General features: G+C 50.6%; 2 protein-coding genes across 2 annotated transcripts in view; one reads left to right on the plus strand and one right to left on the minus strand.

The window, feature by feature from the left end:
- The window catches only part of LOC137905483 (MAGUK p55 subfamily member 3-like), a 4,312-nt gene extending 2,144 nt beyond the window's left edge, over positions 1-2,168 (plus strand). The window contains exons 2-7 of the mRNA XM_068749728.1: positions 358-545; positions 669-749; positions 838-931; positions 1,204-1,312; positions 1,454-1,582; positions 1,989-2,168. Of these exons, the coding sequence (XP_068605829.1) occupies positions 358-545; positions 669-749; positions 838-931; positions 1,204-1,312; positions 1,454-1,582; positions 1,989-2,168 (781 nt within the window). The remainder of the gene's footprint in view (positions 1-357; positions 546-668; positions 750-837; positions 932-1,203; positions 1,313-1,453; positions 1,583-1,988) is intronic.
- Positions 2,169-6,338: 4,170 nt separating this feature from the next.
- Positions 6,339-26,629, minus strand: part of asic2 (acid-sensing (proton-gated) ion channel 2) — a 104,105-nt gene continuing 83,814 nt past the window's right edge. The window contains exons 2-10 of the mRNA XM_068749612.1: positions 15,165-15,315; positions 11,289-11,416; positions 9,333-9,483; positions 9,135-9,191; positions 7,273-7,426; positions 7,106-7,197; positions 6,937-7,016; positions 6,578-6,646; positions 6,339-6,440 (exon numbers count right to left, since the gene is read on the minus strand). Coding sequence (XP_068605713.1) covers positions 6,339-6,440; positions 6,578-6,646; positions 6,937-7,016; positions 7,106-7,197; positions 7,273-7,426; positions 9,135-9,191; positions 9,333-9,483; positions 11,289-11,416; positions 15,165-15,315 — 984 coding nt within the window. The remainder of the gene's footprint in view (positions 6,441-6,577; positions 6,647-6,936; positions 7,017-7,105; positions 7,198-7,272; positions 7,427-9,134; positions 9,192-9,332; positions 9,484-11,288; positions 11,417-15,164; positions 15,316-26,629) is intronic.

The raw sequence follows: 26,629 nt of genomic DNA on the forward strand, positions 1-26,629 counted from the left end.
GTTGCCGTGGCGTCTCTCAGGGCCAGGCTGTCCCGTCCTGCCTCGGCGCCGTCGCCTCGCTCACAGCAGCATGACCCGTTTGGACCGTTCTTTTGAGCCGCTGAGGGAGTCGCGTGTACGAATGGAGTCTGAGAACGTTTGACTCGAGCTGCATGGAACTCCGTTTTCAGTTGACGCATGATCGCCCCCCCCCCCCCCGAGTTCGGCTAAGATGTGACGCGTTTACAGATCACAGTGATCGGTTGTCATCCAATACTTCCTGTTAATGCATGCTCGTCACCGGGGCGGTCCGGGGGTGTTTGGGTCCCTCTGCATCGTGAAGCTGAAGTCGATGTGATCATTTTCATTTCCAACCAGAGGGTTCTCCTTCTCTCTGATCCTCGCTGCAGCCGGTTTGAGGAGGAGTTTCCGGCTGAGTCGGAAGGACAGGCGAGGATCTTCCGGGGAGGGCTCGGATTCTGGGGACCCTGAATTCCTGACCTATGAAGAGGTGACCCGCTACCAGCAGAGGCCCCACGAGAGACCCCGGCTGGTGGTTCTGATCGGTGAGCCCCCAGGCCCTGACAGGCCCGATGCTGTGCTGTTGCCATGGTGACATCTAGTGGACCAGATGCCGCATTGCACGCTCCCGATGACTTTCTCTTTTCTTTCCACGGCTTCTTGCGAAGGTTCGCTCGGAGCGCGAATCAACGAGCTGAAGCAGCGCGTCATCGCCGAGAACCCGCACCGTTTTGCGGTGGCGGTTCCACGTGAGTTTCCGCCGCGCGCGCTTAAACGTACTCCCACGAGCCGACGCCCCACTCCACAACGCGGGTGATGCTGATGATGTTTCCATAGATACCACCAGGCCCAGGAAGCCTCAGGAGAAGGAAGGCGTGGAGTACCACTTTGTCACCAAGCAGCAGTTTGACGCCGACGCCTTGAACAACAAGTAGGTCGAAACCAGGGCGGGTTCTGGTGAACCTTTAGAGCCGCCGCGCTGGAGAACCCTGGATGGGCTCCCGTCCCGTCATCGCTTCTTGTTCTGGCCGACTGTGGGTGCCAGCGGTCTCTGCTTTTGCAGCCGAATGTGTCCACCCTGATTCGGGGGTCTGCTGTCCTCATGTTGTCCCCCTGTTGCCCCCCCCCCCCTGCCTCCAGCAGGAAAACCAAACATGTCAAGCCCAACCGTGAGATCCTTGTGCGTGCTTTCTCTCTCCTCAGGTTAATTGAACACGGGGAATACAAGGAGAACCAGTACGGCACAAGCATCGAGGCTATCCGCTCCGTGCAGGCCAAGAGTAAGATGTGCATAGTGGACGTCCAGCCTGAGGTAAGGGTCGCAGCACGTCCTCAGCTGGCATCCAGATCGCCGTGGTAACCTCAGATCTGGAGAGTCATTGACCTTCTCCCGTCCCGCCTGACTCTCCACCTCCTTCTGTTCTGATTGCATGTGAACGCTCCTCCGCTCCAGGCTCTGAAGAGGCTGCGGACGTCCGAATTCAAGCCCTATGTAATTTTCGTCAAGCCTCGCATTCCCGAGAGCAGGCGTCGCCGCAGCGCAGCCGCCTCGCCAGGAGGGGGCGAGCATGGCCGCGTCACAGTGAGTCGAAAGTTTTATTTTTTGATCTGGAACAATTGAAAAACCAGAATTCTATGGTGGCCCTCATGACTCTCGCATGTTTAAGAACATAACTTTACAAACTTCCGATCCGGAGCCTCTTCTTTTCTTCCAAGTTACATCAAAATATGTTGAGAACTTCATAAACAATTAACAAGAAATGGTCAAAAAAAGCCAAATCCTTCAACCAACTTTCATCAAAATCCAATTTTTGTGTAAAGCTGCAAAAGAATGTAAGAAGCGAACCAGCAGACTGGTGACACTCCCTTTGCACACCCTGAAATCTGTCACTGTTTCCCCTCATCTGACGCTCGTAGAAGCTACAACCTACGGGTTTATGGTCAGACGAGGAGCAACCAATCCTTATTCGTTTCGCTTCCTGCGACAGGACGAAGACCTCCAGGAGATGCGTCAGTCCGCCATTCAGACTGACCAGCAGTACGGACACCTGGTGGACCGAGTTCTGATCAAGGAGGACTCGGCCAGTGCCTGTGCTGAACTCAGGGGCATCTTGGAAAGGCTGGAGCGAGAGTCCTTCTGGGTGCCTGTCTGTTGGGTGCGGAACTAAACCTGCCGGCACCCTGAAGAACGTCCAACCGACCCCCCTCCTGCACCAGTCCTCTTTCTAATCCCCGTGTCTCTTGAGTCGGCCGGTCTGGAGTCTGCTGGACTTTCTCTGCCTGACTCATGCAGGGCTGGTCAAAGCGTTGCAAAGTGAGGCGCCGAAGGGCGAGGATGGTTTCAGAAAATACCTCGAGGTCCGGGCTGCTGCAGCAGATGCCCCAAAAATCTTCCTGTTCCTTCCTCAAGTCGTGTTTCATTCAGGTCTGATGTATTTATCGATGACCAGAGATGGGGGAAGGTTTGTAGCTTACGACACGTCGAGTTCCTCACGCCGGGTCCGGGACTCTTGCTGGAGAACCTTCAGCAGCATGTTTTTCGTGTTTTACAATGCAGCTCGATGCCAGTCACGGAATGCTTCCTGTTCTCGCCGCTCACGCATCCTGAAGTAACAGCCAATCATAGACGCAACAGGAAATCAATACTTAGCGTTAAGTGAATGCCATTTTTTTTACTCAAACAAATCTTATTCACAGATTGACAAACAAAAATCCGAACGGCACGTAAGAATGACTTTTTTTTTTTACTAGACTGAGAATGAATCGCATGACTTCTGGTTATTTAATCTCAATGTACAGACTGTAAATGTTCCTCCTCTTGTGCCAACGAAAGACGTCGTAGCACTTCAATGCAACCGGTTTACCGTCAATCCTTGGGAACCCACGTGTTGGAGTGTAGAACGACGAACCAAGGTTAGTAATTTGTGGTAAATTTTCATTACCGCGTCCATTCAGTTTCCATAATTGAAAAAAAGATAGGGAGTCCGTTGATGTTCCATTCAGTTCAGGTTCTCAGATTAGCAAAATCCAGTTCGCCAAGCTCTGGAACAGGAACTGAAGCTATAGTCAATTTAATTGTTGTTTTTTGTTTGTTTGCTTGGAATGCTATACTGTATAGCTGAATTAAGCTAGCAATCCTTCCTCGATGATTGAGAAATCGAGCTGAGAATTAGAATATCTTTTATTTATATTCTAATAGATTAAGAGAGGTTATTTTGTTCGGAAGGTTTCACATTTTAATTCAGTGTAGAAAAGTAATCAATTGTGACCTGATGTTTAATCAAGATAATCACAGACTGTTTTGAAGAATGTACGCTAGTAAAACAATAAAGCCCAACATGAGCCGCGTCTGAGGCGACTCCTCGTCTCACCTGGGCCTTGAAGGGGGCAGTAATGATGATATATGGGGCTATAATTGAATCTGAGTTCAATTACAGGTATATGGAGTTGTGGTATTTAGTGCCCGGCTGTCATGTGGAGGCTTTTTTTTAAATTTTATTTGGAGATTGATGAAGCGACCTTCAGATTAAAGAGGGTGAATTTCTCTCTTATATTCCTGTTTGAATTATGAGGTCAGCGTGCAAATCACTCTGAAAATAAATGTTTGTCAGATAAAGGCTTCAGAGAAGACACGACACCTTCGTATATCTGGCAACGAATCGTGACGTAGAATCAGACACGACCTTCGTTATTTGTCTACTTAGAGAAAGGTTCTTTAGCAGGCTCGCTTGATCGTCCTCCACCACCAGATGGCGCAGGCAGAACATCTGGCAGCCAAACGGTTCAGGGATATAATATGAACATCTTTTTCCGGCTGCCTCGAGCCACACTCGACTTTATTTACTCTCTTGTGTTGTGCGATACGAGACAAAATAAAAAGCTAATAAATACGTAGCGCTCGGCAGCAACACAGAGAAACATCACGCCATTGAATCAGAACTCACCATCTGGTGGCGCCTGCTATCGGGCCAGCTAATCTCGTTTGAGCTGCATCTTGGGATCCGTGCAGCACGAAGGCCACGGTAATCCCCCCAGATTACCTTTTCCATAACATGACTGGTTGTAAGTAGATTTCTCTGTGACAGACGAGCCACTTTAAGGTTCCCCTCGTGTCTTGGGTTTCATTACTTTGGCGCTGATCCCTCCCGCCGGTGACGTCATCGATCACCGCACACACATTAACACACAGGGAAATGACTCAGATTGATTTGGGATTAGCAGGTTCTATATTTCTTTCATCAATTTTAATCATGATTAAAGGCCTTGAATTGAATTTAATTAAACTTCTATTAAGATCGGAACTCGCTTCCATTTCCTTCTCTACTCCTCAGCCGGCGACGGCACGCACGGATGCTCAGCCCTTCGTCCTCTTATTGAGGCTTTCGTGTGAAGATAATCAATATTTCATGATTTAATTGGGTTATTTCAGGGGAGAAATGATCTTTCAGATCTTAAAATTGAATCACATTTTAGGTCTTTGAAATGACGCGTATTGGCGACGTTCCCATCTGACTGTTGGAGAGTCGGGATTCAGCGTGGACGAGTCGGATGTTCAGAGCCACGCAGAACAAACTTAGTATTTCCTGCCAGTCAATTCAGAGGGATTTGTTTACCCACATAACATCCAGGAGCGCAGAACCCAGACATGCTGCACCTCATTCGTGTAAAACCCATCGACAGGACCTCGACTCGTCCAGCGTTGCCATGACAGGACGTCGCCACTGCGAAAAAAACATTTTAATTTAATAGTTTCACAAAAAAAATAAACGCACACACACACACACTGAATGCGGCATCACGAAATGACAAAAGTCTGTCCTGCAATGACGTCAGAAGCCACAGCAGAGAAGAAACATGGCGGCCGTCGGGGGGGAGGCGGGACACCCGGGACACCCGGGACACCCGCCTCGCCCGCCTGCAGGATGGCTGAGGGTCGTGTTCGTGAGGATTCAAACAGCCTCCCTACATGTAAAGTACGTTACCATGACGACAGAGACCAGCAAGCTCGGCGCTCCTGCTTTTTAGCGTGACATTGGGCGGCCCGTGATGATGATGATGATGATGCTGCTGCTGCACAACGTTCTTGCCTCCTGGCAGCTGCAGGTTGACGTTTGCTTGAATCAGCTCTGCTTCCAGCGCGTCGGCACGGTACCCGCTTTAGGAACACAGATATTTACACCACAGCAACACAGCAGACCCCCCCCCCCCCCCACAGACACACACAGTGAGTATTTTAAAATAGTTCTTACAATCGCAAAAAGTCGTTGAAAATCGTCCAATTGGTATCGATGCCGTCCGCAATGAGGCGGTAATGGATCGGTGAATCTATTAATGAACCAATGGTATCAAAACATATTGATTTGCTCACTGCTTTCTGCCGGGCCGGGAGATAAATTCAGATTCTGACACACTTAGCTGACGCTCAGCAAGAAGCCGGTCATTCATTGAGAGCGAGACGTATCTCTGCAGACGCGTCTCTGAAGACGTGTCTCTGAAGACGTGTCTCTGAAGACGTATCTCTGAAGACGTGTCTCTGAAGACGCCTGCAGAGGACGGTAAACGAACCCTGGAGTCACGCAGCAAACTGCCTACAAGCACGCCGAGTGAACTGCAGCTGACAGGCGGAAAATTGGGCAAAATGTTCCGGTTTCAAGCTAAATGTAAGGTGCCCCCCCCCCCCCCCCCCCCCGCCACAATCCTTCACCAAGCCCGACCGCTTCAGGGTAATTAACACAGACACGATGAAAACGCTCATCAGGGTGGGTTTTCTCAGGATCGGACGCATCTGAACGATGATTTTAAACAACCAACAGCTCAATCTGTACATTCGAGGTTGGACATGTCGCCAGGGGGACGCCAGGGGGACGCCAGGGGGACGCGCATGGAAGGTACAGCAAAGCGACACTGCGGTCCGTTGTATAAGAGAACACGATAGATGCACACATGCAGTTTGGAGAGTTCAGATCCTAATTTGTCCAGCGGGTTTGGCAGTGTCCAACATAGATGTGTTTATTACATGGATGTTTGCTCCTCCTGCTAAGAGTCCCGTGGGGGGGTCATTCGGGGACATGGATCCACCTGCAGGTCCGGCACACTAAGGCCGTCCTCCCGCCAGTCCGGTATAGAGTGACGGAGGGGGCCGATAAGTCCAGCCGACAGCTCCTTCATCCCCATTAGTGCCTCAGACGGGACGGCGCGACACAGCACAGCCCCCCCCCCCCCGTTTCTGTCCTCGTCTCTTCCCCTCCCATTAAGGTCCGGCAGGATGTCCCAACAGAGGATGAAGCCCTAACCGACGCCAGGCGGGCTCCGGTTGTGTGTGGAAGGGGGGGGGGGCCTCAGCAGGCAATTTCCTCCAGGGTTCCCAGCGTCGTCTGCAGGGGGGCCGTCCCCGTGTGGCTGATGGACTCCGAGTGGTTCGCCACCGGATCACAGGAACTCTGGGAGGAGAGAGTGAAGAGTCTAAGAGACGAGAGCAGCAGGGTCAGAGTGCGTCGGGGGGGGGGGGGGGGGGGTTAAGACCTGGGGAGCTGGACCCATCGCTGAGGAGCAGTGGGCGGAGGTACGGAGTTCTTACCACATCCTCTCCACGACTCTCCTCCTCATCCTCCCTGCTCAGCAGATCCAGAAGTCTGTCCTTCACCACCTGTGGGCGGGAGATAAAAGTGGGAGAGACTTCATCGTCTCCATTACGGAACGTCTTTACGAGTTCTCCTTGTAATTACCGACATTTAACGTCAAGCAAAAGGTAATTAGGCGTGGCAGCGAGCGACACCGTCGCAATTATTTCTGCAAGAAAACGGCTAAACGGAGGAGCTGCTCGCGCCGTTGAGAAGAAGAACTGGATCCCGGGCGAGGAGACGAGTCCAGCGTTGCAGCCGAAAGCGGCGGTCGTGGAAAAGGATCCGTCTGTGAAGACAGAAACACGGGACTCGCCTCGTAGGCGTAGTCGAAGAGCTCCAGGACGGTGAGGATGCTGGCTCCGATGAAGAGGCCCATCTGGCCCCCGATGTCCCCTGTAGAAGGAGAACGAGGGGAGGGGGGGGGGGGGGTTACTGAAGGAGCGCTAGTGAGGGGTAGAACCCCATGCAACTCCCAGACCTACCCAGCAGACCGGCCACCTCGTAGGCCTTCTTTTGTTCGATGGTCTCGTAGTTCAAAGCCTCGAAGAACACGTCCAGCACCAGAATGTTGTCTCTGCGAAGCGGCAGCACCAACATCAACGGAACCAGCCGGGACCGTCGGCAGGCCCGGAAGCGACCGGCCACTCACGTGATGTACTTCTCCGAGCGGTTGAACTTCTTCTGCAGGTAGCGGGCCGACGTCTTGCTGGGGATTTTGACCATGGACAGCTCCTTGTTGTAGCGGGTCATGTTGCACGGCGTCCGGCACATGCAGCTGCTGCTTTCCACCGCCGACAGTTTAGCTTCAAGGGGGGGGGGGGGATGATGAAGACGAGGGACAGACGCTCTTTTAGACACAAACTGAGACGCTCCCGGTCAGAACAACAAGCGCGCTTGTTTTGTTCAACTGTTCGGCGCTCTCAGCGACTGAATACGAGGATAAACTGCTGCAGCCTATTTTCTATAATTTCTCATATTTTGTGAACGATTGTTAGAAAAATGATGATTTGAAAACATTTCCATGGCAACGCTTTTCACCCGTCTTTGTGTTTGTTAGTTGTTAGTCTACATAAAGGCAAGATCGCCAGGATCAGACCTGATTCAAGACGCAGATGCAGCAGCGTTTTGGGCTCGGGCTCGGGTCAGGAAAGAACCCAAAGCCCCCCCCCCCCCAACGGTCCCGCTGATGGTCTTGCAAGCTAAAACAAATATGGCTTCTCAGCGGGCTCTTATTTGTGTTTGAGTGAGACGTCATTGGCTGCTCGGGAACACGACCTCGCCATTCCAGAGATTGATTCCGTTAAGGCTCGGCTTCGCCCTCCTTCAGCAAGTTATCAATAATAACAATAATCTCCTCCGGATGACTCGTAACAAATAGTCGTTATCACCACGGGCTGAAAAGAAGTGTGTGTGTGTGTGTGTGGGGGGGCATTAAGGGTGTTTCCTATCTGGTGGTGTAATTAAGGATAATCAACCAGCTTGTTTAACGGGTCCTACGACGTCTCCATGACGACCGGGTGGAACGGTGCGTAGCTCAGCAGCGTGAGACGGATGCGTCGTTCAGGAGAGTGTCACCCTGGAATCAGCCCCCCCCCCGCCCCCCGCCCCCGGAGAACCGGAGTCCCAGCCAGGTAAATTAGAACATTATTTCTCCTTGTCTCGTTAGCGAGCCGGAGACTGCCACGCTGCAATAACTGTGTTTATGCTCAATGATTCACGCGGCGCGGCGTTCGCCGGGGGGGGGGGGGGGGCAGGTGGTCTGTGGCAGAGTGGCTTTGTTAGATGTGCATCATTGAAAAACAAGACGGCAGCGTTTGTCTCTCGGCTCCAACGACCTCCAGCGGCATCGGAAACCTGTCCAGGGAGCAGGAGTGGGACAGTCACAGTCCTCGCCTTCATCGCATCATCGCCTCAGACACGCCCCTAAACCGCCGGTCAGAACCGACCCGAGATCGGTTATGTTACGACGGAAACCAGAGCTCCGAGCAAACGAGCGGATTTCCTCCACCAGCCTCTCTCAAGGGTGAAGCCGTCTAAAAACACACAGGAAATAAGAGCAATGCCTTAAAACATCTGCGAGAGCCAACAGTTAATAAAACTGACAAAGTTAATTTCAAATCTTAGATTTGATGGCTGCCAGAAACCTCTTAACCGGCGTTATAATTTATCTGGGAACAGGAAATACGAGCCGCCGTCTCTCCGACCATCCATCCATTAAATCGAACTCAAGCACCGCCGGCCGGCCTGCCTGCCTCCGCGTCGGATGAGCTCTTCACACGCGAGAGGAAATGTCAAGATCCGTCCTGTTCTCTTGATAAATCGAGAAGTCAAGCAGAGACATCCGATTCTTTTTATTAGCAGGTTAGCCGTGAGCTAACAGGCTTCTTCCTCTCCGGTTGACGTGGCTCGTTGCATCAACAAGGGACATAACGCAATGAAAACCAGGTGTGTGTGTGTGTGCGTGTGTGTGTGTGTGTGTGCGTGTGTGCGTGTGTGCGTGCGCAGGCTCACCGAGGGCGGGCTCAGCGCAGTCTTTGTACTGCTCAGGTGTGCAGTAAGAGGCGTCACCTGGGGACAGTTTGAAGACGATGAAACAGCGGCCGAATCAGGAAGCAGAGCGTGAAGCCGGGCCTCTTTACGTGCTGGAACCGAACTTATTGATGACGTGACGTCGTCGATAAAAGGCCCCCTGGATGCCGTTTCTCTTACCGGGCATGTGGACCATCCTGCAGTTGCAGTTCTCCACGATGTATCGGGTTTCACAGTCGATCCTGCAGGCGGTGACGCTGTAGACCTGGAAGAAGCCCGACTCCAGAGCCTTCGACTCGCACGCTCCCCACGGGGGAGGCAGGAAGGTGAGCTGCAGGTGAGAGCAGAGGCGTGGCTTAGATACAGGTTTGTAGTGATGCAAATGAGCCCACAGTTTGCGACACGTTTCAGTAGAAACACGTTTAGGGCTGGGTATAAAGCCCAAAATATGGGCAGATCCCAGGAGCAGCGCTCCAAAAATCCCCGATTCACCGATTAGAATAAATTCAAACTCGATTTAGCACGCTAAACATTTCACCGCCCAACAGCCCCCCCCCCAGTCATCTCGGGCCCCCGAACGTCTCCCTGATGCAGCAAGCATCCTGACATCCAGACGCTGTCGACTTTACTAAGTGATTTAAGAGCGGCGCTCCGCAGCAATCCTTGACCTTTAAAGTCACCTCCATATCTCGGCTAATTACAATCACCGGCAGCGGATTCTGGATCGGATTATTCCTTTGAGATCAGATAATCCGAGGTACTCGATATCGCAGTGCCGCGTCGGGACCTTCTGACCCGACTATGCACCATCAAATACGAGCCGGGGGGGGGGGGCTCGACCCTCTCTGGATGCTACTAATGAAAGTTCTCCCGTTACGAGATGCCTCATTTCGGTTCGGCCAGAGCTGGATGCGGTTAAATAAGTCGGACAGGAGGCGGGATGAGTGGGACTTAGTGCCGGTCCGGTTGCCTGAGGGGGGCCGGTTTGAGCCGGAGCTCAACAGATTAGTGCACGGCGTCACACGTGGACGAAGCCGCCCCCTCTGCTCTCGGCTCCTTCCTCTTTCTGCAACAGAGGAATAAAAACCGTTCCCTCTTATCCCCGGTCAAAAGCAGAACGAGGGGAAACGTCTAAGTCTGGGAGGCTCGCATTTAAAATAGCCTCCAGCTCCCCTGATTGAACAGCTTTGATCAACATTATCAGCCGCCGTTAGTCCATTTAAATCCTCTGTGGAAGGAGGCGGGCTGGTCGGCATCGCCGGTAAAATGCCACTAATCACCGGATATCTTTGTCAGATCCTCTCCTCGGATATCCGGCCTGGATTCTCCTCCCATTCATCATTGCAGGAATGTTTTTGCATGTCGGCGCTGCTGTCCATGCGAATGACTGGGAGGACGTCAGCCCGGCCTTTCCTTTGGGGGCTGGAAATAAAAACAATTCCCACAATGCATCATTCCAGGGACAGAGGGAAGTGAAGGGCGGGTCAAGGCGTTGATGGCCGTAACCCAGGCCTTGATGCTCCAGAATCCCTGACTCATCAGAACGGGACTCTCAGAGTCCGGACCTCCGGATTTAAAGACGAGGCGCCACTCGACGCTTGATCGTTACACAAGCGACTGATTCCATCGCCGCCTGTCCGTTAAACGGATGAGCTAGCAGTCAACGGCGGCATAAAACAGACGCAGCAAAACGGGTTTTCCAAAGGCTGTGTATTTTACCCCGACCAGCGGAGGACCTTGAGCACACAGCACAGCCGGGAAGGAAAAGACATCAGGTTCAATGGGAGTTTAGCTGCAGAGAGAGAGAGAGACACGCTGTCCCCATGGCAACCAAGGCCAGCTGGACGGAGTTGAAACTGATGCCGAGAAGAGTCACGTTGGAACGACTGAAGTCGTGAAGGTTTGGGCACGCAGCAGCCAATCAGGATAAAGGGGCCGGGTCTATGATCCATCCAGGTGATTCAAGCCAATAAAACCCCGCCCCCTGTGTCCCGTTTCCTTAATGGGTGGAGAGACCTGAGGGTATAGAAACGCTCTCCTTTATCTCGTCGAGTAGCCGAACATGCGACATTAGTCGACGTGAGAAACACCACAAGGAAGAGAACCAATAAAAGAGCAGCTGTCGGGAACGCCTACCCGCTGCTCCTGTGTGGCGACAAACGTCTGGAAGCCGGGGGCCACGCCGAAGCCCAACTCGTGAACGAACGGCGGCTCCGCTTGGCTGTGGATCTGCACCCGGACGCCCGCCTCGAAGGCCGTGTCCTCTGGAAGGGAAGACAGATGGAGAGAGCGTTTAGCCGATTTATTCTGCCAATAAACAAACACAAAAAAAATATCTTTGGCTTTTCACTGGTTCAGACAAACAGAGGAGCAAAAAACAAGCGTTCCCAATCGGAACGCTGCGGAGACTCCGTGGATCTGCACGCCAATGCACAACCGGGGCGAAGGCAAAGACAGCCCGGACAATCGATAAAGTTCTGCATCACAATCAGTGCCACGTCCCAGGACATTCAATCAAGGCTGTCTGAATCACACACACACACCTACACACACACACACACACACACACACACACACACACACACACACACACACACACACTGCCTGGCGATGATGCGCCCATCAATCAATCTATGGTGACGGATTTAATGGCGGTTTGGATGTTGTCACACAAAGGAATGGAAGAAGGCATCAAAGAAGCTTTACTGGCTGTGTGAAATGTGTGTGTGCATGTGTGCATGTGTGTGTGTGCGTGCGTGCGTGCGTGTAAAAGAGTGAATAAGTGTGTAGAAAAGGATGAGTAGCGTAACTTTTTCTGTCCTGTAAACGTTCCCATCTTGTCTCGTTTAATGAAGGTCTTGTACCGTGTCTAAACAACTGAGGGGTGTCTCCCTCTTCTCTTCCCGGCTCTCTGATTCACCCTTTTTTTAATGTGTCTGCTGTACCATTAGGAAGCTATTACATTTCTGTGTCTATAACTAACAGAGTAACACGGGGAACGCAACTGCAGCACCGCAATATAAACTAAAGAGCAATTAAAGGCAATTCACCTGCCTGTGGAGCCGCTGCTGCAAGGCCTTCCAGCTCCTCTGCAGGGTTTACTGCCAAAAACATCGTCCGTGTCAGGTAACAATTATCGCTGCTGCACATTTGTTTTTGTCCATATATTGTTATTTTGACCAAACAAAAGGCATTCAGGCCCAAACGCCACATGAATTAGCATAAACCTGCTACTTTGGCTCACCATCCAAGCAAAGATAAACTGTTAAAACTTGGGTTCAGAGACTTCATAGCCTTCTATTATTATTTACATTTTAATTCCACTGCATGCAATATCTTTTCAACGCTTCACGAAACAGCAAAGCCTCATCTTAACGTGACACGAACGCAGCAGAGGAATCCAAATGTTTTTCCCACAGAGAAGGAAACAAACTTCGGATAAATGATGCAGGGCCTCCTGGGAAATCCTGTTGCTGCACAGCCCTCCTCTCAGGATCGGAGGTGTTTTCACTCGACCTTTAAACCTCAGCGGTACCGTGCGGTAGAAAGAAGGACACGATTAAACCAGCCTTCACCTCATAGGACCTCAAAGCTCCTCCGACTATCCTCAAGCGTCTGCTCCCGTCTGCTCCCGATCTGGTGTGCAGCCATTTTCATGAGCAACGACTGAAAGCAGTTGTGCTGAGCTCAGCAACGACCCCCCCTGCGATTCTGAAGTTGCATTCTTGGCACAGTCCGGTCGGCTATAAGTCTACGAACGCTACGGGTAACTGAGCTAATTGTAGCTGTAACTGCAGGAAAAGATAGCTGCAGCTAACAGAACAGCGACGGCGGTGGTGATCAGACTGCTAACGTTCTCGGCGGCTAGAGACAGCCTCGCACACGCTTACTTGGGGCGGGGGGAAGACGTTCAAACACTGGACACCTGGACAATCCAGGGACGGACGGGAACGTAGCCTCGTCTGCTTTGAGGAGCCATTTTTGAACGTGGCCACTGCGCCTGAAGGTGTTTGCTCGCGAGATCAAAGAAGCCGCCGTGATTGTTTGCGCTCGAGCCACTTCTGCACGAGAGATGATGAAGACTATCACGGCTAACGACGCTGATCCCATCCGACCAGGACTTCAGCAGAATCAAAGACGTCTCTGTCGTTACAGTCCGTTTCATCACCACCGTCACTATGGTAACGTGTGGTTACACGGGCTGGATGATAGAGGAAAGCGACCACAGCCGTTTGAAGGCTGCTACTCGATGTGTTCACATCCCACCTCCACTTTGGTGTTGTTAGTTCATTATCAACCTCTTCTGCTTTTGGCTCATCGCTACCCCCTGGTGGATGTTTCAGGGTAGGTGCTAAAGATGAGTGGACGCGTGCTAGCATTGATGGATACGCCGTTTGAAACGGGCCTCTCCATGTTTGTACGGAAATGGAGGCATGATGGTGCCTTTTGCTTCTGGTGGTAGTACCGTGTTCCCACCAGTAGGTGGGGGCAATGCACCTGCAGGCTGTTTGCTAAAGTGGAGAAGGTCAAATGGGTGTGGCAGTAAAATATATAAAAAATAAATCAGATAATTATACATGCCTAGAATAAATAATCATCTAATGCTAACCTCTCCTGGCTGCACATCTCCGCCACCAGTTCTCCAGTTGTCATGGAAATGAAGGCTTTTTAGTTTGAGATTTTTCTGTACTCTCAATACTAGCATCTGCCAAACCCAAAAACCCAGGCTGCAACACAGAAGCTGCCCTGCCAACCTCAGACGCTACATTTGTACAGTTTGCACGAATCAGACTTTGTCCTGCGTCTTGTTTTTTGTTGGTTCTTGCAGGCATACGTCGTCGAAAATGACGAAACCCCGTCTGCCGTGCTGGAGAATGGCACTCGACCGTCAGCTCCAGGAATGGTGTCAGAGACGAGAAGACAAAGAGGAAGTTGTCTGCTTCCTGCGCACGATAAAGGGAAATGTGGTGTGTAAATTGGGAGGGCTTGAAGCGCTTCAGAACATTAAAAAGTTTGGCAAAAGAACAACAACAGGAAAGTCAAACTTCAGGTCCTCCTTAGAGTCGCTCCAGGATCCGCTTTTTTATTGGATAATCTGCAGAAACGTTGCCGTGGTAAATTGTCGGGGGTTATTTCGTTCCCGTCTACATCCCTCCTCGGCGGCTCCCCTGGAGGCTTTTCCCACTTCTCCTAATTAAATGTATCTTTTTTGGGCGACTTCTCCTCACCTGGACCGAGGCTTTCAGGACAGAATCCATCCATTATTTCCGTAAATGAGCAGCCTGGTGAGCGGCACCGTGAACGCGTATCCAGGCAACGGGCCGGCGGTTTCGTCCCAACACTTAAACTTCTGTTTCTTGCTCATTTTTCACACCATGAAACCTGTTTTTGTGTTTTAAGGTTCATCAATCAGGTGAGGAGGAGGATCATGGCTGCCCTCCAGCTCCCTGAATTGAGCGGTGTGCTAGCTAACAACCCCCCCCCCCACAAAAACGAACGCTGTCCTCTGGATAATGGACAAGAGAGGACGAGGTAGAGAGGAAAGGTAATTGGTGGGTGGACATGAGGAATGAGTCCCTGTCCAGAGTGTCCATCATATCGGCATCGGGATCGGACTCGTTTGAGGAGGACTAGCACTCCCTGCTGAGGCTGACTCGGCTCATCGGGGCTAATTAACCCCCGCAGGGCTGAAGAGGGGCGCTGAAACCGGACCCCGCTGCGAGATGAAGCTCTTACTCGCGGGCGAAGCGGCGCCAGGCCTACAGGTGGCGCCAGGACTACAGGTGGCGCCAGGACTACAGGCCATGCAAACAGAAGAACAGCCAAGAGGCGTTTGGGACAGGGAGGCGGAACATTATCCAAATCCACAGGAACAAGTGGAGAACAGGTTGAGCTCTAAAAATCAGCCTTTCATCGATTCGTGGGCAGATTGTTCATCACCATGGCAACAGTGTGGCGTCACCAGACGTACTCACATCATGTTCAGGTGGACGACATCTGAGGAAGGCCTACCTGTGTCTCCCCAAACCGGAAGGTACTCGTCCTGTTGGATGTCCAGCATGATCTCCAGGCCGTTCCCCGTCCCGCCCTTCATGGTGGTGCGGAGCGTCTTCCCGTCCTCTGCGGCGTTGAACATGTAGCACTTCCCGTACCTGGTGAACACCTGAGCGGACAGAAGATAACAGAAACAACGACACTGAGATGACGCTACATGTATCAGAAACGGCTTGAGCAGAAAACACAGAGCGAAGCGCGCGCGTGCGTGTGTGTGTGTGTGTGTGTGTGTGTGTGCGTGCGCGTGCGTGTGTGTGTGTGTGTGTGTGCGTGCGCGCGCGTGTGTGTGTGTGTGTGTGTGTGTGACACACACTGCTGATCGATGAGCTTCAGACGATACCTGTGATGCGTGTCGTTTCCCAGTTTCTTTCTGCTGTAGCTAGCATGCTACATTAGCCTGTGGAACAACTGCTAGCTTAGGTCGCTACATTCTCTAGTCGACGTGACCTTCCGTGACCTTTTGACTCCATTTGCATTAAATTCAAAGCAATCGGCATCAACATTTTAGACTAAAAGTTGAAGCTAATCTGCGCACTGCGCTAGACCCGCCTCACGCTGTGATCACGAGTTAGCCTGTGTGTAGAAGACATCTAAAAACATTCCCTTTCTGCAGGGTTCCTCTGCCAAGGGACAAGCTCTCCTAGTTTCTCTCAGTCGAAGCAGCTTCAGCCAAGTTTGCGAAGCTGCCGAGAAGCCGTCCTATCACGCATGTCGCTTGGGACTCCTCCCATCTAATCTGAATATCCAAACGCAACGCGACGCAGCGAACGCAGCGGTGATGAAACGTGAAGGTCGGCCAGCCCAAACACGGCGGACATCGTTGTAATGTGTGATCGTTTCTCGAACTGGATCGAACCGGATTACTGTTAACCGTCGCCGCCGCTCTGCGCCGAATCTCCGATTATTCACACCTGGGTAACATTTCCGAGTTGAAGCTCCTCTTCAGTTGTAACGGATCGAAACCAGACCTGGTGTTCGGCGCCGCTGCAGGACAAAATAACAAGACGGAAGGAAACTGCTTTCCTTTCATGCTCCTCCTCCTTTATTGACACCGGGCTCTCTCGTGGACGGTTCACGGACGTGATTGATCGAGCGCCGCGGAGGTGAACCGGAGGAAGAAGCAGCGCATTACGGGTTCACTCACCTGTGCAGAATGGAGGCGCTGCTGACAGATATGAATCTGCACAGAATAAATGGCGCGCTCGGAGCGTGGCGACGACGGCGGCGGGTAAATATTCATGCCGCCATCGCTACTCGTTTGCCAGGTACAAGAAGCAGCGGCGTTTCCTTGTCAGGGCAGAAACGAGAGGTCACGATGCTACGATGCTAATCTCTTCAGTCCTCTGTAGCGACCCAACCTAACTTTACTGCAGCTTTTCCGTTAGCACGCACGGGTCGCAGGCGCGGCCCTCGCAGCCACGACTAGTCGTCAAGGAAATGCACAAAGGAAGAGTTGAAGCTTCTTATCGACGGAGCAATAGTCCTTGTTTGAGGCTGATGACGTTTGACAGGCAGAACCGGGATCGGGTCAACATCCCATCAGCCCTCAGCCGTAGCGACGGGCTCCTCCTCAGCCACCGGATGACGAAGACGCTAACACAGCCTTGACAGCGGGGCTCTGTTGTTCATCGCATCATCCACCCTGACCCTGTCCCTGTCGCGGCGCCTTTCTTCTCCCCCCCTCCTGATCCGCCGCCTCAGGGGCAGCCGTCACGCCGGAGACGGTAACGACTCCTCAAAACCTCTCCAGGAAGACAGGATGACAGGAAACGCTGCTTCGCCTGACAAAATGTGGCGCGTGAAAAGGCAATCATCAATTCACCTTCAACAAGTAACCAGGGAAAAGAGAATAGGGAATACCGGCAATCACCGTTCCCATTAGGGAGTTTGTCCCAGGAGTCATTGCTGTCATCGGCCAACGAGACTTCTCGCCAAGTTTCAAGGTCGCCCCGCTTTTTTTTTTTTGCGTGAGTGGTCCGCTGCGGTTTGGCATCGCCTTTAGACAAAGAGATAAATTATGGATAAATTTAGCACCCATTTAACGATAATCCTGAAGGAAAAGGGAGCTTGTGGTTTAGGAGACAAACGGTGGGGAAAGGCCTTTTATCCCCGAGGCTGACGGCGTGGTGACGGGCTCGGCACCGAGCGGACGGACGGACGGACGGGTTCGAGCACACATTCATCCACCTACGGCTTCATGCGCGGCGCTTTGCTAGCTGCATGCCAAGCTAGCTTCCGATATAACCCAAACGCCCTCACACCACAAACATCAGTCACGTCTTTATGTGCCGCAGTGGGAGTTTTATGGAATTTATTTACGGCTGCACCCTAATGCATGCTAACATAGCAGTCCATAATAATTTCATTTTACAACACCGCGCGCAAAGCAATAAGGCACAGAGCTTGTTTAGTCACTGCTGGAAAAGTGCTATTTACGTCCTCAGAGAGGAGACAGATTAAAAGGAAAGGAAAGACACTCCGGAATCAGGAGAGCGGAATTAAATCCCCGTGGTTGAACTCCGAATGAGGTTCGGCTAGCATGTTCGTGTCTGGGCTAAATGGAGCTTACAATAGGCACGAAGGATTTCTGCAGGAAGGAGCAATCACGACACCTTTGGGCAGCGCTTCCCAAAGACGTGAAGTAGAAGTTATTTGGGGTCAAACATCGTCTACTCCCCGGTGCAGAAAACCTAAAAGGACATCTTCCCGTCTCTCTTGACGTGCCACGTCAGCATGAAGCAGGCGTCCAGATCTAGCCGAGGACCACGGACTGTCGGCCCAAACGCATCACTCGCATCACACATCCGGTCATTATTTTAATCAGTTAGCTCTCGCTGATGGTCGCTGCGTTCGAGCTCGCTTGTCACAGTCTGTCTCCGCCGGGCTGAGCAACGTAGCAGCTCCGAATCAGAGACGGGAAACAACCTCGTCTGCCTGGAAGACGTCGTTCTCCTCACGTCGGTATGAGAACGGGACATCGGCGGCGCCCAAAATGGGCTTAATGCACTGCCGAGATTATAGTCATCGTCCTCCGTTCCCAACAGGACGCCGTGAGGAAGGTGGAAACGCTCTGACATTTCAAGAAGTACCGTTTCACTCAGGGGAAAGGACCGCTCTCCCGGTCGAGGGTTTTATCTCCGTTTCAGCTCTTTGACAAACCAACAATCGCATTTTCAAAATGCTATCATGTTAGCTGAATTTGAATCAGGCTTTAATTTATTTTCTCACTGAATTTCCAGTTGAAAGAAGTGAAATTCCATCTGGAAAAAAAATATTTTTGCACTTTTATTTATTATGGACAGATGTCCTACTCCCCCCCCCAACACACACACACACACACACACACTAACGGTCGTATGAAGCGTGGAGCTTCTCCCGCTATCCTGACACGGCACTGGTTTCATCAGTGGGTGTTGCATCCACGCCGCCTCCCCTGCAGCTCGCGAGCGATTCCTCGCCTCATGAGTTTGATTTTCTCTGAAGATGAAGAATAACCCTAGAATAATAATAATGTAATGTACTGACCTGACAGCAGCTGCCAGCGATGCTGGAGCAGCATCTCATATCTGCTGAGCGGCAGAGCCACCGGTCCGTGAAATAACACAGAAAGAAATGAAATAAGCACTGATTACCGAGATTCCTAATCATTTTGAAGCTTCAACTGGGAAGATTAGGAATGTGCGTGGCAGTAATCAGGAAAGCGTCGGCCGACAGGGTCACGTAGGCGCTGCATAAACAGCTAGTTTTGGGTTTGGCTTTTATATAATGCCGGAATGCAGAAAAAATCTAAATTATATTTAATTCAGATTTTAGAAAAAGGAAGAGGAGGGAAAGAATCAGCGATAGATTACCACAAAATGAGATTTAATGCTTGTGAGAATCTCTAATTGAGCACAAAGATAATCCGCTGAACGGCAGCGACGTCTATTTGAAGCAAAATTGGGCGTTTCCCAGGAATATTTCGTCTGTGTGAGTGAACATTCGGTTGGAGGCAACGTTCAGCCCCAGAGAGCTTCCCTTTACTCAACTTTAATGCAAAATGCTTCTGTTACTGGAGTAAAAATGTTCAACCCCGTGATGTGAAGTGTCTCCTCTTCTTCCTAGAGATCGTTAAACTGACGCAGATCCGGCCTCCAGCTTCTGGCAGCGTTCCTCGGGAATATTAGCCCATTCCTCACAGACAAAAAAGGGCCTCCAGTTCTGGAATATTTCTGGTTTAACGGCTGCAGCCGCCTTCTTCAGATCCCACCAGAGGTTTTCTCTGGATTCCAGGCAGCCATCTTTTTCTATCAGATCCAACATTAAAAAAAATCCACTCGACCACATGAAGTCCTGAAAACATCGTCCACTATTCCAGGACTCACACCTCTGTTCTGTGAATACAAAGCAGAGTTCTGCTACAGCAGCACGGCCTGAGTCCGAGCTACCAACGAAATTACATGACCTGCCTGCAAAGCTCCAACTCCACAAAGACGAACAACTCACACCCAGACAACCCGTACCGTACCTTAGCTCGCAACGCGCCCCGGAGCCGGGGCTCCTGATGCATGAGACGGTCGCTAACGAACAGGAAAAGACTAACACGACACAAACACAATGCTTTAAAAAGGACACGGGCTTCGCTGAATGTGAAGCTCGAAAGGTCGTGTTTGCAAAGCCGTTTAAATGGCACGACCTCCGACGCGACCTCTGGGGGGAGACACAACATGTTGCCGGCTCCCCTCTGCTGTTCAGATCCCATTACAGCAGGGACACGAACAGCCGACTGTGACCGGGAGTCGTCTGCAGAAGTGAGTTTAGCTGAAGCAGCATCTCGTCCCTCCACGACGATCCGTCGCCGGAGAGTTTTCACAAAGGAAGTCTCCCGGCGACGGTGTCGAATAGAGTCGAGAACGGCGGTGCGCAGAGCTGACTAGTCGCTACATGAGAAGAAATATGTCACAAGGAAACCTCTGCCTCTTAAATCTGATGCTTATATAGGATGAAGTTAATCCGCCAGCGAGCGTAATCACCGTCTGGTTTATGTTCGCGGGCAGCTCAACCGGAGCCGCCGCATTTTAGCAATTACATAAAAGACAAGCCGCTTTTATTTGTGTAACGTGCTTCTTCATACCGACATTAAACCAAATCGTAAAAACCGTAGCACGGCGCGAGGTGACAGAAAGAAACATTACGCGCCGTTATGCAGAAGACGTTAAGTTTAAAGCGAAACCACAGCTGCTGAATGAAAACAGCTGACCGTGCCCTTGGCGCCAACGTTAGCGAGAAAACTGCCGATGACAGAAATCGAATTCTCTCTCTGGGCTGCGACACCAGTTTAAACATCGACTATCCCGGCTGCGCTGCACCTGAAACAAGGTCTGGCCTTTGGAAACGCTTGTTCAACCTGAACTACGTCTGTAGCTTAAGCCTCTCCCCGTGACAAGACTTGGACCTGGACTGAAAAGGACAATATCTTCATGAAAAGATAATAAATAAATCCCGTCAGTCCTCGAGGACGTCAACAACGGGGTAAGTACTCCCCTGGATCGTTCATCCCACGCAGAAGAAACCCGACGCTGCACACTCAAAGAAGAGGACAATGCGTAAGAAGACGAGTTCGTCACCTTCCTCCATCACTTTCACAAACACGGAGCCAACGGCGCCTCCCTGCAATAATCGCTGACACAATATTCCAGTAAATCTCTCCGATAGCCACAGCGGCATCGATCTCGCTCTTTTCTTCCTTGAATCGGTGAGTCGGCGCCACATCGCCAAAAAAGTCACGAGGCTTCTCCCCAAAAGACACTTGAACGCTCAGGGGGGGGTGGAGAGCAAGTCCATCTGTTCATGTTCACCTCCATCTGTTCCCCAGATTCATCTGTTCCCTCTGCATCAGCATCCAAACGGCCCTGCTCCGAGACCGGGTCCTACGATATCTGCTAACCGGGACAGCCTGCAGGCAAACTGGAACGCCACGCTAACGCATTTGTAGGTCACTTAAAGTTTTCTTCGTAGTTCTGCTTCGGCTTTTCGCAGCCGCCCCTTCGGACGATGGTGTGCGTCGACCCGCGCGGGCGGTGCAAGCTGTAAACAGCCTCGGTAAAGAGGAACGCGGGGTCCGGAGATTTAACGGGCGACGAGGCTTTTCGTCCCACATGACCCTATTAAAGATGGACGAGGCGGGACTTCTGTTTGAACTCAGATCGTTCCTCGATTTCGATTTACTTTATTTATTTCACGCTAAATCGATACATCTGCTGATTCTTTTCATCATCAAACCGGATCCGCACAAAGCGGGCCACATGCTGTCCAGCTCACCTTGACCGCTGTTGGAAGATCCGTTATGCAGTTAACTAAAAAAGAACCTGCATCAGACTGAATTCAGTGTTGGGTTTGGTGACGCCAGCAGTACTTTTTCCTGATTTTTGAATCCATAAATGGGTTTTAATGTTAGAAAACGTAATCATTTTTCCTGACTTGATCAGATCCAGAAGTCATTTTTTTTTCATGATAGTTCATATCAGACCCCTTTTATGACTGTGATTTTTGGTGAGTGAATTGAATGCATAATTTGCAAGATATATATATATATATATTAAAAAGCCTCCATTATAACTAAATGGGAAAATCCGGATCGCGACAATATCCACCATCCATATCCAATCCGGATGAAAAACTGTAATGTTGATGAAAACTTCAAAGTGATTCTGGATCATCAGCAAAATGTGATCAACTGTTCCTCGTAACATTCCCAACATTTCCTGGACATTTAATCAAGAACTGTCCATTACTTCTTGAGTTATCGTGCTAACAGACAGACAAACAAAATAAGTCTTAAAATTGCTTGTTTTGTCGAATCTGAATAAGATTAAATTAAATGAAACGTCATATCCTAATGTTTCAAATTCAGCTTTTTAAATCATTGAAATAACTAATCTTTTTACTCCTTGGTTCTTTTTGACCAATGGCATTATTAAAAATTAAAAAAATTGAATCGAGAATAACGATAATATATTACCTGATTCTTTGCTGCAGGCTTCCCTGCTATAAATCCTACCACTAAAGCGCTTTGCGTAAATATTTCAGCGATGTAAATCGGCAGCAGGTGGGATTCTTCTCGCACCAATATTCATTATGTCTCCGCAAAGCAAGAAAAATGGCCGCCTGTGGTGAATAATGGACTGCATTCCCACAGGGGGTAATAAGAGCAATAAATAAATAAATAAATAAATAATAAACAAACGAGCCGACAGCTGCTGCTAATATTGACACATATATTGTTGCCCCATGCATGTGGGCAGGCTGATAGCTCGGTGTGATGAATGCTGATCTTCATGGGAGTAGGAATGATGAACGAGCTTCCTGCCGCCTCGCATTACCGGTGAAACGCTGGACGACGCTTTGTGCCGCGTTTGGACTCAAGTCTCGCCAGTTTGAGATCTCAGATGGAAAGCAAAAGGCTTCTCTTTCGTAATAATAATGAAGACACATCTAACATTCCATCTAAACAGGCGTTCCTGGAACAGGGAAGATAATTAATATTACAGCATGTATTAATCATATATGTCTCCTTGGGAGCAGCTCGTCAGCACCACCTTGAGCCCCCCCCGGGCGGAGCGTCATTAATAAAGCAGGTGGAGGTGTTTTCTGCAGAGAGGGAGCACTTGATGAAGCATTTCAGCCGGACCAGGGAGCCGGCTGAAATGGAACGGGGGCTACACGGAAAGCCTTTTCACAATGCATGAGGAAAGCGCTTCTCTCCTAATGTTCCCTTTTTTCTTTTTGACGCGGACCTGCGGGAAGCACCGATCCACTTTTCACTCCCTTTGGGTACAAGCCATCGGGGAGTGTCCTTCAATTTGTCCAGTTATCTCTGTGGGGAAGTGAACTAAGAGCCTGCTTTCAACCTCTGACGGTCGCTAAAGGGAGCTCTTAAGCCACCTCGTCTGTTTTTATCAGAACACGGGTCTTACAAGCAAACGCGGAGTCTCCCTCCGGGTCTCCAAGTCGTGTCCCGTATGAGCAGATTTTAAGGTCGGGCTGCAGATCCCATCAACCTGAACGGCGTTTTCTCTTTTTCAAATCAAAAGCAATATTTTGCATAATATCGAGGGGGAGGCGTTTCATCTTTCCTCCCATGACATTTTTTTTATTTGCCTATTTTTCATTCTTGAAGACAAATTGAAAGTCTCGCCAACCTTTTCACACCTCCTCCAACACGCAACGCAACGCAACGCACGGCAACCAAGCGACAGCGCTAATCTGCGCTAACGTAATTTGTTCTGATGAAGTCATATTGGCATTTCTTGCACTTCAGTGTTTTTTTTTTTTTACATTCACCTTCACCATGTGAAGATAAAAGACGATCTTTCGGGTGCCATAAGCGAGAACGCGGCAGACGCCATTTCACCGACAGCTCGTAGATTCATTTAATTTCTCTGCAAATGAAAATGTGTTTCAGCTGGACACGCTGACCTTCTCCTGGCGGCACAGAGGAGGTCTCTCTCTCTCTCTCTCTCTCTCCCTGGAGTCGTGAGAGTTGTTTGTAGAACAAATCACACATCACAGATGCTTTTATGCTTCTCATCTTGCTATTATCCTTCCATAAAGCATCACCGGCGCAGACGTTTGCCTTCCCTTTCATAGAATCTTAGCGGCTGGCTCGTTTGACTGGTTCTGAACAAAAACATGTCAGAAAGTCAGCGCCTCCTCTCAGAACTCCTGACCCAGTTACTCCAGATAATCCTCCTTTCCTTGTTGTGAGCAGCTCCGTGTCGGGAGTCGTTCGCCTGTCATCACCATGCAGCAGGAAACGTGCACCCGCTCCGGATGAGAGGCGAATGTTTATGACGGGGGAAGCGTTCATGGCTGAGCCAGCTAGCATTTCACTTAGTAGCGGATGCATTCTTACGGCACACAGATCTAGGGCATCTAGTTTCTGCTCTCCTCAGTTAATGGACCCTATTTTCACGCCTTTGGGAATCGACCGGCCTTCAATGTTCAACAGGACGGTTTCATTATGATAGACGGCAGAAACCGGACAGTTCGTCCCAAAATAATCTAGATGGATGGATAGAATAAAAATAAAAAACAATGTGTTTTAGATTTTGAACTTTCCCTCAAAGGTTTAGAACAGCTTCTAATGAATTCACAGAGTGGAGGATGTAACGTGTGACGCCGACCAGCTTCGGGTGTGCCGGTAGCCGGGGAGTACAGGTGGGCCCTCCTGCAGGAGGCTGCGGTAAATGGAGGGAGGAGGACAGCGTCACGGTAAATACCGAGATCGGGGAGTTTTTTTTTCTTCTCATCCTTGATCCGCGTTTGGAGAGGTCAGCCATCCTCCGGGCTGCGGGCTAATTGTCTTTTAATTAGCGCCTGATCAAATGCACTTGCAGCAATGTCGATGCACGCCGCCTCCACGCCGGAGGACGGGTAATGAGAAGCGACAAAATGTCCTTCACTGGCAAGCCCGCGACTTTCCGGAGCAATGAAATGTTTTATATATTACGCGTAGGAGGACACGCTCCTCACAGCGTGGACGGATCGTGTTCTCTCTTAATCCGTGGATTTTTGTTCCAGGAATTAATGAAAGCACCTCCCACAGACATCACTCGTCCTTGTCCTGCAAATGAAGTGACAATAGCCAAGGTTGTTTTCAGCGCAAGGACAAAACGAACCCGTGTTTGACACGCGTATATAGAATCCTTCATGAAAGCCATGGAGCTCTTTTTAATTGGGATTTTTATCGGAGAATAGAACCGACCTCTACGGGCGTAGTTCCTCTAATGACATGTGAGAAAGCCCCTGATTCAGGTCAGCTCGCAACACGACTCAGCACTTTGAGGCTTCCTAAAAGTTGTCAGAGGCCATCTTTTATCATTTAGCCTTGTGCTTCAGTCAATTTGCTCGATGCCAAACAGGAACTGCCGTCCATACGTGGTCGCCCTCATCGACAGTGGATGTTTACAAAATGAAAGGCGAGTTGAAGGTCGCTGCACACTACGGAAAAATGCTGCCTCATAAACGTCAATGATTTGAGTGTTTGGAGGAACACGGGAGTCGATCGTCCATCGACTCTTCTTTATTTTGAGACTCACAGGTCGACGGGGATCGATTAGAAATGATGGAGAATAAAGGAGGAGGCGTCTCCTTCCTGAGGATTATTTGTGTCTTTTGCTCTCTTTCCGTTTCCTGTCACTCATCTCTTGCTCCACATTTGATCCCTCCATCATCTGCAGCAGGAGGCCTGCCTGCATGTCTTTCAGCTGTAGATCAATGCCCCCCCCCCCCCCCCCAGGTCTAAATTCATTGCCCCATCACTCCTCCTGAGGCGAGTGCGCCTTCAGAAAGCTAAATGTGGAAGCGAAGAAGATGATGCCGCCCCCCCCTCGTCTGCCAAATCAGACCTCCCGAGTCTGATGCGGTCTGATTGGAGTCTCCCAGGAGATGAAGATTGTCTCCCTGCATCAGGACCTCACCTTGGGCAGCGGCGTCGTTGACATTTAGCTCCGACAGGGACGAAAAGTCTTTCTGGGACGACTGATGATGCCGGCCGGCCGTGACGACTCGGCCGTGCCCTCGCGGAACTCTGCTAACAAAATCTGTTTTCTACTGTATTAATGCGGCGGTCGTTTCTGTGAGGGCGTGAATTGTACGAGTTTACAAGAAGGATGTTTTGGCATCACGCCGCCTTCTCTTCCTAACGATGTGCCGAAGATTGAAGAGGAAGATGAGATGAGATGAACTCGGGAGCTTAGGTGACAGAATTCCATCAGAAGGTGAATTAAACGTGATTTCTGGAGGAATCCTCCGTGGCGGGTCACGGAATGTGCCACAGAGCTAAAGCAAACCCAGCTGAACTCGTCCCGATGGGAAACGCACAACATTCCGAACGCACTATGAACCGGCCAACCACAGGGGAAGAATGGTCAGCCCAGGTACGGACTTCAGCTGAAAGGAGCCTCGTGTCTGTCAGCTCGCCACCGTGGACCCGGCGGGGAATGAAGCCTTTCAATGGCCCATTAAATCATTAAAGCAGCCTCTTGTTCAGAGACCCCCGCTGCATAAGTTATTAACCTCGCACAACAGAGTCTCCGTCTCACAGGAACACTCCGAAGCAACCATTAAAGGAGAGGAAAAGATAAAGGGATGGGGGGGGGGGGCGCAAAGTTAACAGAACAATTCAACCGTTAATCACATCGGCCCTCTCTCCGAGCGACTCGTTGAACGCCTGATGGTGAAGCGATTCTTTTTGATTCCACAGGAAGGAGTCGGGCTGGAGGCGGCTGCATTCTCGCTGCGACTGTTTTCACATCTCGCATCTCTCTGATGTTTGGCGTTCCGGCTTGCATCGATTTTACAGCGCCGTTTCCACGCTAACGCCGGGCCAACCGGAGGCTCCGCACGGCGCACTCCTGTGTGCATCATCTACAAACAGATGG

The sequence above is a fragment of the Brachionichthys hirsutus genome, chromosome 16 (assembly GCF_040956055.1).
Source record: "Brachionichthys hirsutus isolate HB-005 chromosome 16, CSIRO-AGI_Bhir_v1, whole genome shotgun sequence".
Lineage (NCBI taxonomy): Eukaryota > Metazoa > Chordata > Actinopteri > Lophiiformes > Brachionichthyidae > Brachionichthys > Brachionichthys hirsutus.